This window comes from Poecilia formosa, unplaced genomic scaffold (genome assembly GCF_000485575.1).
Source record: "Poecilia formosa unplaced genomic scaffold, Poecilia_formosa-5.1.2 Scaffold288, whole genome shotgun sequence".
NCBI lineage: Eukaryota > Metazoa > Chordata > Actinopteri > Cyprinodontiformes > Poeciliidae > Poecilia > Poecilia formosa.
This window is the reverse complement of record NW_006800227.1, coordinates 850,613-863,864: the sequence shown is the minus strand read 5'-3', so window position 1 is coordinate 863,864 and position 13,252 is coordinate 850,613. Positions and strand designations below refer to the sequence as shown.

Sequence of the window (13,252 nt, the reverse complement as noted above, 5' to 3'; positions counted from 1 at the left end):
CGGGCAAAAGAAGGTTCAGTGTCCAAACTTATTGATTGGTGATTTATTTCCTCTTTCACTAATTACAGAGATCAAACTTTCCTTTGTTCTCATGCTACCTCTCTTGCTCTGGTAAAAACCATCGGCCCCAAACCCAAATGCCTGCTGGTCCTTCACCATTCATCCGCCCCTGAATACGGTCTTTACACCTTCATTGAGACATATAAATCAAAAGGTTTTCAGTCAGTTTTTGATTAACATGTTCTCCGCAGATGGTTCGAAATTCCCTGTTTTTTCTTTTAACACCATAATAGCTTCAAGCATTACAAAACAGGGCAATTATGTAGAACATTTGATATCCTTAATATCTTAATGTTCTAGTTAATGATGTTCACGAATGAGGGAAGAAGGGAGCGGGAGATCGACAGGCGGATTGGGGTAGCGTCTGCCGTGAAGCGGGCGCTGTACCGGTCCGTCGTGGTGAAGAGAGAGCTGAGTCAAAAAGCGAAGCTCTTGATTTACCGGCCGATCTACGTTCATACCCTCATCTATGGTCATGAGCTCATGAGCTTTGGGTCATGACCGAAAGAAAGAGGTCCCAGATACAAGTGGCCGAAATGGGTTTCCTCCGCAGGGTGGCTGGGCTCTCCCTTAGAGATAGGGTGAGAAGCTCGGTCATTCAGGAGGGACTCAGAGTAGAGCCACTGCTCCTCCACGTCGAGAGGAGCCAGTTGAGGCTCGGGCATCTGGTAAGGATGCCTCCTGGACGCCTCCCGATGAGGAGTTCCGGGCACGTCCCACCGGGAGGAGGCCCCGAGGAAGACCCAGGACACGCTGGAGGGATGATGTCTCTCGGCTGGCCTGGGAACGCCTTGGGGTTCCCCCGGAGGAGCTGGAAGAAGTGGCTGGGAAAGGGAAGTCTGGGCCTCCCTTCTGAAGCTGCCGCCCCCGTGACCCGACCCTGGATAAGCGGAAGAAAATGGATGAATGGATATCTTAATGTTGATGTAGGTGGGCCAGGGGGTTTATAATACACTGGGGAAAATCCATTTTTGATGCATCAACAGGATAAAGTGAAGGATACTTTGATTGACATTTAAAAGTTTTTGTTTTGTGTTTTTGTCCAGATCTCCCACAATGCTGTGTGTGGAAAGAGGAGGAGGTTCTCAGTGAAACAGAACCACAGAGGAACCAACTCATCTCTCATGGCTCTCCAGAAGCTGAGAACCAGGATCAGGAAGGAAGCGATTCTGAAGACCCAGGAAAAAAGAGAAAGAAAGAACAGAAACAAAAGGAGAAATGTGAGAAAACCAAACAGCAGAAAGGCAGAACTGACACTGAAAAACCAAAAGACCACAAGAAAGCTCAACCAGGGAAAAACTTATATTCTTGTAAAGTTTCTGATAAAACATTTTCTCAAAACACTTCCTTGACGAAACACATGATAACTCACACAGGAGTAAAACCTTTCACACATCTCAATGCTCATATGAAAGTTCACACAGGTGAGAAGCCTTTCACCTGTGATATCTGTGGAAAGAGTTACAGTAATAGACAGAGTTTAACTCAACACATTAGAATTCATACAGGTGAGAAGCCTTTCAGTTGTGGTATCTGTGGAAAGAGTTACAGTAATAGACAGAGTTTAACTCATCACATGAAAATTCATACAGGTGAGAAGCCTTTCTCCTGTGGGACCTGCGGAAAAAGTTTCTCTGATAAAGGTAACTTCAAAGTTCACATGAGAGTTCATACAGGGGAGAAGCCTTTCACCTGTGGTATCTGTGGAAAGAGTTACAGTCGTAGACAGAGTTTAACTCATCACATCAGAATTCATACAGGTGAGAAGCCTTTCACCTGTGATATCTGTGGAAAGAGTTTCTCTAAAAAAGAACAGTTCAATGTTCACATGAGAATTCATACAGGTGAGAAGCCTTTCACCTGTGATATCTGTGGAAAGAGTTACAGTAACAGACAGAGTTTAACTCATCACATCAGAATTCATACAGGTGAGAAGCCTTTCACCTGTGGTATCTGTGGAAAAAGTTACAGTGACAGGGGTACTTTAACTCATCACATCAGAATTCATACAGGTGAGAAGCCTTTCTCCTGTGGGACCTGCGGAAAAAGTTTCTCTCGAAAACATCCGTTAATTGTTCACATGAGAATTCATACAGGTGAGAAGCCTTTCACCTGTGGTATCTGTGGAAAGAGTTTCTCTAAAAAAGGACAGTTCATTGTTCACATGAGAATTCATACAGGTGAGAATCCTTTTTTTTGTGGGACCTGTGGAAAAAGTTTCTCTCAAAACAACCAACTCAATGCTCATATGAAAGTTCACACAGGTGAGAAGCCTTTCTCTTGTGGGACTTGTGGGAAGAGTTACAGACAAAGATGGACTTTAACTCAGCACATGAGAAGTCACACTGGTGAGAAGCCCTTCTTATGTGGGACCTGTGGAAAGAGTTACATTTTCAGAAATAATTTAACTCGGCACATGAGAATTCACACAGGTGAGAAGCCTTTGTCTTGTGGGACTTGTGGAAAGAGTTACAAAGAAAGAGGGACTTTAACTCGGCATATGAGAAGACATACAGGTGAGAAGCCTTTCCCCTGTGGGACCTGCGGAAAGAGTTTCTCTCGAAAACATCAGTTCATTGTTCACATGAGAATTCATACAGGTGAGAAGCCTTTCACCTGTGGTATCTGCAGAAAGAGTTACAGTTATAGACAGGTTTTAACTGATCACATGAGAATTCATACAGGTGAGAAGCCTTTCTCCTGTGAAACCTGCGGAAAGAGTTTCTCTCATAAAAGTCCTTTAATTATTCACATGAGAACTCATACAGGTGAGAAACCATTCTCCTGTGGGACCTGTGGAAAGAGTTTCTCTCGAAAAGACTATCTAAATGATCATATGATTGTTCATACAGGTGAGAAGCCTTTCTTTTGTGGGGCTTGTGGAAAGAGTTACAACATTAAAAGAAGTTTAACTTGTCACATGAGGACTCACTCCGACATCTGAGGTGTTGGGAACAAAACATCTCAGATCCATTTTGGCATCAGATCGAATGGAGAAAATGTTAAAGTCAGGAGAATGTTGAAGGCTGCTAGTGTTTCACTGTGACGGTCTTTTTTCTGTTGCTCTTGTCGAAGACATGCTTTTTTCCTCTGCTCCCTCCCTACCCTGGCCTCCCCTACTTGCTGTTTTTGTACTGTCTTTTCTATATTTTTGGAGCCTTTCTTTGCACATCCTCCAAATCTACTAATTATGTATCTGCTCAACCAATTTCTCTATGCAATTTCTAAAATTTTCTAAACGAGACGTCTGGGCACATGAGAGGCCTCTTGTCCTGTGGGATACAACCTGGATTTATTCATAACAAGATTTCTACTGTTTGCAGCTTGTGGATTCTTGGCTTATCAACAAATTTGTGATGGTCTTGGCCAAACTAGCAAACACTGTTGGTGTGGACAGAGACGCAAGTCGGATGTGAGTCTTGCTGAGACTCGCAGCCTTGCTGAGGACTCGTAAAATTCACTAGCGGGATGGAACTGATCTTGGAGAAGTTGCTAGTTTCGGCTCAGTGGAGCGACCAAACTAATTTGGATAATTGGGAACTGAGATGTATTGAAGAGAATTTAGGGAAGATTGAAATTCATAATCTACCTGACCTAAGACATTCCATTTCTGAATTGGCTTCCCCTGTGTGACCTTAGAAGGGCAGCATGTTTCCAATCTCCTTGAAGATATATAAATCCAAATGCAGCTGTGGAGCAGCTGCATTTGGATTTGGATTTGCATGTTATCAAGGCAGGGATATGCCTTAATAACGACTTAACACACTTCTGCCAGGAGGCTGAGCAACGTGGTTTCATAGCCCTGTGATGTCATCGCCTTGACTTATGTCTTTTTTTTGTCCTTTGTTTTATCTAAATGTTGCCATTTGCCCTAATGTGTCCTTTCCTATTTTTTTAAAATCTTTTGTTAGAAACTGTGGAGTACTGACTTTTAACCCAGAAAAGGAATTAGAACAAACCTAGAATGCAGAAAAAAATTCTTCCAGAATAGGAACTTTGACTTATTACTTGGAAACTATGGAATACTCATTACTTTTACAAATTTATAGCACACTTGGAAAGTCCAGAGAATACTTGTACTGATTTAGCAGCCCAGAACAGGGATTAGAACTTGGAATCCAGAAAAACGACCTTTGCAAATTTTTAGACTTCTTATATATTCAAACCAGAAAAGGAATTAGTTATAAGTAATACTTACCTATCAATCATGAATAGGAGTATCTAGTTTATTTAGTTTGGATAAATATTTATGGCTTTTTCTTCTTTTGCTCTTTCCTTTAGGTTTGTTATTTTGTTTTTTCCTTTTAACTACTGTAAAGCATTTTGAATGGCCTTGTTTCTGAAAACGTGCTATATAAATGAAATTATCTTTACCTTTCAGTGTCTGACCAAGATAAACCTTAGGTCTACTTTTGCCTACCAGCTTGTTTTTCTTAATCCAGCTTTTTGTTTTACTTAGTCGTATTTGTGCTTAAGATGCCCATCAGTATCCCATTAGATACTGAAGTTAAAGAGAGTCACACATTCAGCAGGATTCATTTCTGTGCATTTTGATTTTCATGGAGTTCTGTACCTTGTAGAATAATTGAGTTTAGCTTTTACATTTATTCTATGTCTGACTGAATGTTAATGTACACTAGTATTTTGAGCAGAACGTTCTTTTTAATAAATGTTGGTTTGAAAAAATAATGCTGGATTGTTCAGTGATTGTCATTGTCATTAACTTTTGCCATATTTTTAAACGTCAGCTTTAAGTAAAGTATCTTGCAATTGCCCCTGTTTTATTGTCAAAGCAGAACAGCCAGGAAAAACAACAGAGGTCGTAAAACATTTAACCCAAACAACCAGCAACCCAGTTCCAGATGTGATATCTGATCTACGGTCTGAGCCCAGTTCAACTCTAGGTCAAACTGTCAACAAAGAAGAAGAAAGATAAACATAAGACAAAATATGACTGTTAGGAGGTATTCTGGTTGATAAGAATTTAAGGTCTGGGAAACACAGAGTTAACTGTCTCACATGAAGATGAACAGACAGTCGTGACCTCCAGGTCAGTTCATACACACATTAAAAAGAGAACACTTTAAACTGAAAGTACCAAAAATCTCTATCAACAATCCTCATCCCTCTCTCTCTTCCTGTTCCTTTAACCGATTCTGGTGTTGGGTCTTCGGTGATTCACACCATCCTTTAGCCATCGTCCATGTAGTTCAACAGTAAAAATAGACAACAAGAAAATAACTAAAATCTTCCCTTACAACTCGGCTGTCAAAACCAAAACAGAGTTGTACCAAAATTTGGTTTGCTAAATTTGGTCCTTCCCTTAAACGTTAACTTTGCACAAGACTATCTTAACCACTATAAGGGTCTTCTTATTTTATCATGTTAGAAAAATGTGAAATTAATCCATTCACAAATTCAAAACTCTTCTTTAATAGAAACATTCAAAAAACTATGAACAAAATTAAAACTTTTTAAATGTAAAAAAAATTAAACAAAAGACATGAACTTAAAAAAAATGTATTATCATCGGCCCAGCTCATATTTTCTTCTTCTTCCATGGGTTGCTCTTCTTCGGTTTGAGTAACGGCATCAATTTTCTCTTAAAGATTTCAACATAAAACAAACGCATATAGCATTTCAAACTGAATATAGTAAATGACATGAACTAAGAAATACTGATACATTGTCTAAAAAATGTATTGACTTCCTTTAATCCATTCATTATCTTTGGTTCAGGAAAGGTGCTGGTGGCTATCTGCACCAGCAAATTAGCAACAGAGACAGTACACCATGGGTAAGTCTGTCACAAGGCATCAAGGATATAAAAGAAAACCATGCAGACACACCAAAGGACAATTAAAGAAAAACAACAATTAACCCAACTGTGCGAGGAACCTTGTCTCAAAACTTACAGTGTTTGAACTCAAACCTCGCTGCTAATAACTCTGTTTCCTTACGCAATATTTTCTATTTGCTTTTGGAACAAAAAAGCACAATCACCTGAAAACATTTGTGTATAAACTACAAATACCTCCTCGTGTACCATTATAAAATACGTTAATTAAAATACAAAACAAAAGTAAAACTTTTAATTAACATGATATAGTATAAATATACCTACCGTCAGCATAAAAAGCTGCTGCAACTTCCAAACTTTCTATTTTTGAACTCAATTGTTCAATTTTGATTTTAAGGCTGCCGACTTTGGCTTGAAGCAGCCCTGCCTTTTGGTCAGAAGCCCTGGACAGCCTCCCCTAGCGCTCCAGGGCCTGAAAGCAGAGCTTGAAGGCCTCGTGCACACTGGTTTGTATCTCAGCCCGAGACGCGGCGGGATCAATACAATGATACTGTAAGAAAAAGAAAGAAAAATCACTGTTAAGCATATTTTACAGTGAACACTGATACTTAACTGAACAGCACCACATACAATAGAGGGAGCACATATGTGATTTACAGAATTTTTTGCCCACATAATATGTTTTAATTTATTTTCAGGTACATGCTTTCCTTTAGCAAATCAATTAACACAAAGTTTTACATTTTTAAAGCCGCAGGAGAGAAACATGAATCAAACATAAACTGGAGATGCGCTTTTATTTTGAAAAGAGAGCGCCATAACTTGTGCTGTCGCACACATTAAATTTGAGTGCAGGCTGGCTTTATCCCACTGATAGATGGGGTTTCCGACGCTGGCTCTCGGCTTCTAAACACTTCTGATAATGCTGACATTACTGTAGGAGCGCTAACGACGTCATTTAAAATATTAGTTGCCTCTGTGAGTCGCTGACGCTAAGCTATTTTTCTGTCCGTGAAAACCCGCCTACTCCTGCCTGGGGTCCAATCAGAAACTGAAATTTTAAGTTAACTTCCGTTGCAATAAAACTTGTAAAATTTGGCCCATGGGGCCTCTCATAGGACAGCATGCTTTAATTTTTCTTAATAAATGGATACATGTGGTCGTGCACCAAGGTTCGTGTAGCTGGGTTGCAAAGAAGAGGCAACACAGAGTTTCTGTATTAACCCTTTCAGGTTGAAGCGGCCAAGTTTTGGATTTTAGTTTTGTTTGTAAATAGGATGTTTATTTTAAGAATTTGTCGAGTTTGTTAGCCACATGTTTTTAAAGATGACGTAATGAGTCTGTTTTTTGTAAGCCAAGCCACTTTATTGTAAATGTTTTGCTTTGTAGTAGCTGTCTATTCTTTATGTGAATGTCTTTCTTTCTGTAAAAATATATTTTGTTTTCTACAGTTCTCACGGCATAGTTATTAAATGCCAGCAGTTATCAAAGAACGCCTTGTGTCCGTTCTCTGCCTGGATGGGAGTTATAGTATAAACTGTGTTTCACTCAGGTGAATTAAGTTATTAAAATTAATTAATGTTTCAATAATATTTTATTTATTATGCATTTATGCAAAAAAACAAATTTACAGTTTCTTCAGCACAGCGGAACGGAAACACATGGAGCACTGATGGCCAAATGAAGCCTTGTGAAGCAGTGAAGCTTCCCAGCCCATTGCTTCGCCCAAAGGTTCGTTACTCAGTGGTTCATTCATTTCTCACTCGTGACATCTGCTGTTGAAACTGTGGCAGCCTGTCACTCAGATAGACATACATAAAAAAACAGTAAATGCAATATTGTCACAAAGTTTTTGTGTTTCTTTTTTTCCTTCTGTTCTGTCCTGGGTTTCTGGGAAGCTGCTACTTCCCCTCGCAGCCACCAGATGCCGCCACTGGGCGGAGCCCCTGGAGAATTGCGGTGGACAACCTATCGACACACCTGTGTCTAATTTACGCTGCTGAGGGGCTTCATACGGAGCGACTAGCTGACACTCCAGTGCCTGAGTGTTTGCCTCTACTGGTAAACGTTTCTCTTGTGAAAGCCTTCTACATTTGAACTCGCTTTGATCGCTCCTTGTGTTCTCTCTGTCAGGTTTCCTCATTTTTCCCCGGAGACTCCTTGTGGTGGACGTTTGTTCCCGTCTGGAATTTCCCTTGTGTTTCCTCACGACGCCATTGGTGTTACTAATCGGTTGCCATCCTCGTGCACTCACCTCCCTGGTCCTTCCCGTGGATTCCCTTCATCTCGCTGCAGGTTGTGCCTGCCGGCGTTTGAAGCTCCAGGAACTAGCCATCAGGACCCCGCTCTCGCCGTGCTGCCTGTTTTGAACTATTGAGCTTCATCATTAAATCCATCATTCTTCACCATAACCTGGGTCTTTGCGTCTCTCCTCACCACCTACCACTTTATGACACTCTCAAAGCAGAAAATTCAAAGCGGAACTAAAATTACTTTACAGTTTCTTCAGTACAGCAAAAGTGAAACTCAAGAGAAAGTCGCATAGCTATGGCTATGGCTCAGATGATAGCGTTAGCTATTAGCCCAGTCCCGATACTCGGGCTGCACCCTATGCCCCTCTGTGAAGTGTGGACTGAGTTGAAGTGCACATAAAACGTTGCTATAAATCTGTCTTTTAACTGAATGCATCACGTGCAGCAATGAATTGTGGGTAATGCATTTCGCCAAAGTCCGCCTGGATACGGACACAGAGTAAGGACGGAAATAGGGAAGTACACCTGGCTGCAGCAAACAAAAAGGGGCGGAGACGGACCCTAGGAAGGAGTTTCACTCTTAAGAATGTATTTGAGCTTCTCTCTTTATTTACTTCAGCGCAGCTCAGTTTTTAGCAAATTCTGTAGCTTTCGGTGTACTTCTAAATCTGCTCCTTAGTCGCATCTTTTCGGGCTTGTCACTGCCTCTAGTGGCATGGGGCTGGTAGCACAACTAATCTAATTACATTACTAAATCAGAATACCACAAAGTCTTTATTACTTATTATTGATTCTTGCATTACTGGAACAGTAAAAGATAAATCCCCTCACAAAAGAACATACCTTTTCATTTTCTTAAGTAGAGCTAATTAAGTGAGATAAACAAGAACTGAAAATGATTTCAGTTTCACTGGATGGCCAACTTGTCAAAACTGTGGCAAATTTTAAATACCTTGAGTCGTTCCTGGACAGTCAGCTTAACTTTCCTGAAAACACTGACTATATTTTTAAGAACCGTTCTCAAACACTCTACCTTTTAAGAAGAACTTGGGGTTACCCAACTTGAGGTTGTTTACAACCTCTAGTTTGGTAGAGGTGAGGTTGTTGAGTTAAAATGTTAAAACTAAACATTTTAACTCGAGTTTTAACTTTTCATCTCCTCGGCTGGTTTGGCCACATGAGCTGTAGACAACTCTATCTTGTTATGGAAATGTCATTATCAAAGAATGAGAAGCTGTTTCGATAATAAGAGAAAGATTAATCTTTGTCTTTAAGTTTCTTTATTCAAAGGCAAAGGCGTTAGAAGACCCTTATCACTGAGTGCAGTCAGGAGAAGAGCCCAGAACNTATTAATTGATAATAATCTGATTCAGGTTTGAAGTGTCTAGGTGTTGTAGCGTTGGAATTAGAGCAGTTCTCGTGTGATAAAACATAAATAAAAGGAGTGATATCGCCCTTTTTTGAAGTTTCACAAATCAGAAAAAGTTTCACAAATCACAATCATGGTTGTAAATATTCTGCTGTTAGAGCAGAATAATTTAGTCCAGGTTTGAAGCGTCTAGGTGTTGTAGTTTTTTAATTAGAGCAGTTCTAGTATGAAAGAGATGCAAAAAATGGTGATAATCAAACTTTATTGAAGTTTCACAAATCAGAAAAGAGTTTAACAAATCACAAACATGGTTTTATTCATTCAGCTCGAAGCGGAGAATAATCCAGTTCAAGTTTCAAGTCTCTAGGTGTAGTTTTTATACTAGAGTCAATTAAAGATACGGAAGGTAGTGAAAAATTAAGTGGAATCGCCCTTTAGCTTTTGGAAGCTAGAAATAGAAACCAACTTCAGCTTCATCAACCTAACAGTGTCTGTCAAGTCTCCCGTTTTGGCGGAGAAAATACCAGTTTTTACCATCCTCCCGTTTTAATATCCTCCTGTAAATATTCCGCGTTATCCAACACCCCTCCACACTTGCCCCTACTCTGACAGTAGCACCGGACGGCGACATTTCCCATTTTCTCAAGTGCAAAACATGACACGTCTGGGAAAAATGTGAAGGTGTTTCGTACCTATCCGGTGAAAGATGATCTTCGGTATCCGGGTAAAATCCATCAGTCCGCGCTGATCCTCCATCTCTTCCTCGATCTTAACGTTGATTTCTGTCTGATCCTCCATCTCTTCCTCGGACTCGATGTTGATTTATTCCAACTCTGTGAATGTTTCTTCAACGGGAGTTACCTGCTCGTTTATAAACTCTCCCTGAGGCTGAACTCCAGCTCCAGCTCTAAAACTACAACACAAGTTTACTGAACACACGCAAATATTTCCCTAAGACCGTAAACCCGTCTTCCAACGAACCTCTAAGGAAACAAAGGCCCTCTCACAGGAGTCGCCCTCCCTCTCCATGTTCATATTTGAGTGGGCAGTGTGGCCCACATTCTCCAAACCCGCCCTTCGCCCAGCCCATTTCGGTCCTATTTCAAGAAAGCTCTCGCTGCAGCAAACAGAAAGGGGCGGGGGGACGGGCCACTGTCAGTCTCATACCGTATTTTGAAATGGGACCATTGCAATCCGGAAGTGAAGGAGGCGCTATTTCCTATACTTTCATTTTTATTTTCTTTTGAAATCTGTGATATATTTTCACCTTTAGGAAGGAGTTTCGCTCTCAGAATGTTTTTGAACTTCTCTCTTTTATTTACTTCACAGCAGCTCACAGTTTGTAGCTTTCGGTGTACTTCTAAATCTGCTCCTTAGTCGCATCTTTTCGGGCTTGTCACTGCCTCTAGTGGCATGGGGCTGGTAGCACAACTAATCTAATTACATTACTAAATCAGAATACCACAAAGTCTTTATTACTTATTATTGATTCTTGCATTACTGGAACAGTAAAAGATAAATCCCCTCACAAAAGAACATACCTTTTCATTTTCTTAAGTAGAGCTAATTAAGTGAGATAAACAAGAACTGAAAATGATTTCAGTTTCACTGGATGGCCAACTTGTCAAAACTGTGGCAAATTTTAAATACCTTGAGTCGTTCCTGGACAGTCAGCTTAACTTTCCTGAAAACACTGACTATATTTTTAAGAACCGTTCTCAAACACTCTACCTTTTAAGAAGAACTTGGGGTTACCCAACTTGAGGTTGTTTACAACCTCTAGTTTGGTAGAGGTGAGGTTGTTGAGTTAAAATGTTAAAACTAAACATTTTAACTCGAGTTTTAACTTTTCATCTCCTCGGCTGGTTTGGCCACATGAGCTGTAGACAACTCTATCTTGTTATGGAAATGTCATTATCAAAGAATGAGAAGCTGTTTCGATAATAAGAGAAAGATTAATCTTTGTCTTTAAGTTTCTTTATTCAAAGGCAAAGGCGTTAGAAGACCCTTATCACTGAGTGCAGTCAGGAGAAGAGCCCAGAACGACACACATCACATAGTTATATAGTCACAGGAAAACAAAGACCCTCCCAAGGTCTGATGTTATCTCTACTGCCAGATGGACCACAGAGACATCCTGACCCCCAACTCATGAACCATCCCTCACCTCTTGGAGGGATGATTTTATGGCAGGATAAGGATGTCAGGAGGAACTTCTAACACTTCTTTGTCAGTTAGTCATGGGTTCAGGTCAAACAGGATACAAACTACATTTCACACATCAGTCCTTTAAGACAATTATCAGATCAAGCATTTTACCCAAGATGTCTTCAGGTCTCTTCTGCTATCACAGCTGTAGAAACATCTAAAAATTATCTGCAAACTTATTTAATGGAAAAAGACATCTTACAGAAATACAAAATACAGCAGATATAATCTGTAAATAAATGGTAAAGAGTATCATCAGTTCCATCAAGAATGAAATAAGACTGAAAACGAAATTTTCTATTACAATCTCAACTGTTTGCTGAAAGAACATGAAAGACAGCAAGAAATACTTTAGCAGAGAATATCCGTCCTTTTTATTCATCAGTTTGAACCTCTGAGCTCATGAAGGTGTTACTGTGTTCCTATGGCAACTAAGAACATCTATTAGACATAATTTATTAACAGTGCAATAATTAATCTTAACCAAACTAAATAATATTTACCTATAGCGTGCTAAGTGTTTTGCTCTATTCACAAATTGTTGATAATCAATCAATCATATCTTTATTCCAGACACAAAAATGTCCATAGAAAAAAAGGTAAAAAGAAGCAAAATAATATAAAAATAAACATGACATATTATTTGAGTCACAAATAAATGATGATGCCAATGACTCCATAATCTTTAAAAAATCTCACTGTACTAAAAGCAGGATTCAGTAAAATTGCCTATATTATTGCATGACACAGATAATCTACACATGCATTTATGCATGAGCACACATATGAGAACAGCATTATGTACAAACATATAGCACTACTCCATCTAGGCATTTTGCGTAGGAGCCTCATGCCATCATTGTATGCCACATACAATTTCTGCAGGCTACTTGTTTTTGTATCGTCGGCACAGATGAGCCGTGTAATAATAATGTGATTCATGAATATGATTTATCGTTTTAGAGTCGAAGGAAAATTTCCTCGTTGATAGATTAAATAGTTTCATCTTTTTAAGACACTAGCAACAAAAAGTCTCTCAGAATAATAAACATGGCACTGTAGAAACAAAAATATAACTTTTTGCTTATATCTGTTTAACAACCCTGGTTATAACAACCTGGGTTGTTATTCTTCTGTACCTAATTCATTTGTTTATTGACTTTTGCTCAATTAAATTTCCTATGTATACACTTAGAATAGTATTTTCATTATAGTTGATCATGCTTTTCATGTCTCCTTATGTCTTTTGTTCCTCACATAATTGATGGAGATATACAGATACAGAGCAAAACACTTAGCACGCTATAGGTAAATATTATTTAGTTTGGTTAAGATTAATTATTGCACTGTTAATAAATTATGTCTAATAGATGTTCTTAGTTGCCATAGGAACACAGTAACACCTTCATGAGCTCAGAGGTTCAAACTGATGAATAAAAAGGACGGATATTCTCTGCTAAAGTATTTCTTGCTGTCTTTCATGTTCTTTCAGCAAACAGTTGAGATTGTAATAGAAAATTTCGTTTTCAGTCTTATTTCATTCTTGATGGAACTGATGATACT

General features: G+C 39.3%; 1 protein-coding gene across 23 annotated transcripts; it reads left to right on the top strand.

The window, feature by feature from the left end:
- The first annotated feature begins 1,325 nt into the window (after positions 1-1,325).
- Positions 1,326-3,442, top strand: LOC103151672 (gastrula zinc finger protein XlCGF8.2DB-like). 23 transcript variants are annotated; one of them, XM_016681656.1, is made up of 4 exons: positions 1,326-1,568; positions 1,653-1,988; positions 2,073-2,240; positions 2,325-3,442. In XM_016681656.1, the coding sequence occupies exons 1-4, from the start codon at positions 1,421-1,423 to the stop codon at positions 3,002-3,004; spliced, it is 1,332 nt and encodes a 443-aa protein (XP_016537142.1). In that variant the 5' UTR covers positions 1,326-1,420; the 3' UTR covers positions 3,005-3,442. The 23 variants fall into 23 exon arrangements, with proteins under 23 accessions (XP_016537142.1, XP_016537135.1, XP_016537154.1 ...); XM_016681649.1 differs by having other exon boundaries at positions 1,326-1,484; positions 1,569-2,240; XM_016681668.1 differs by lacking the exon at positions 1,653-1,988 and having other exon boundaries at positions 1,326-1,636; positions 2,057-2,240.
- The last annotated feature ends 9,810 nt before the right edge of the window (positions 3,443-13,252 follow it).

Excerpts from the sequence above, each read along its gene's own strand:
- LOC103151672 (XM_016681647.1), top strand. The coding sequence starts at position 1,421 with ATGATAACTCACACAGGAGTAAAACCTTTCACACATCTCAATGCTCAT. Across the intron at positions 2,493-2,576 it reads GCACATGAGAATTCACACAG|GTGAGAAGCCTTTCCCCTGT; the intron begins GTGAGAAGCCTT and ends GAAGACATACAG.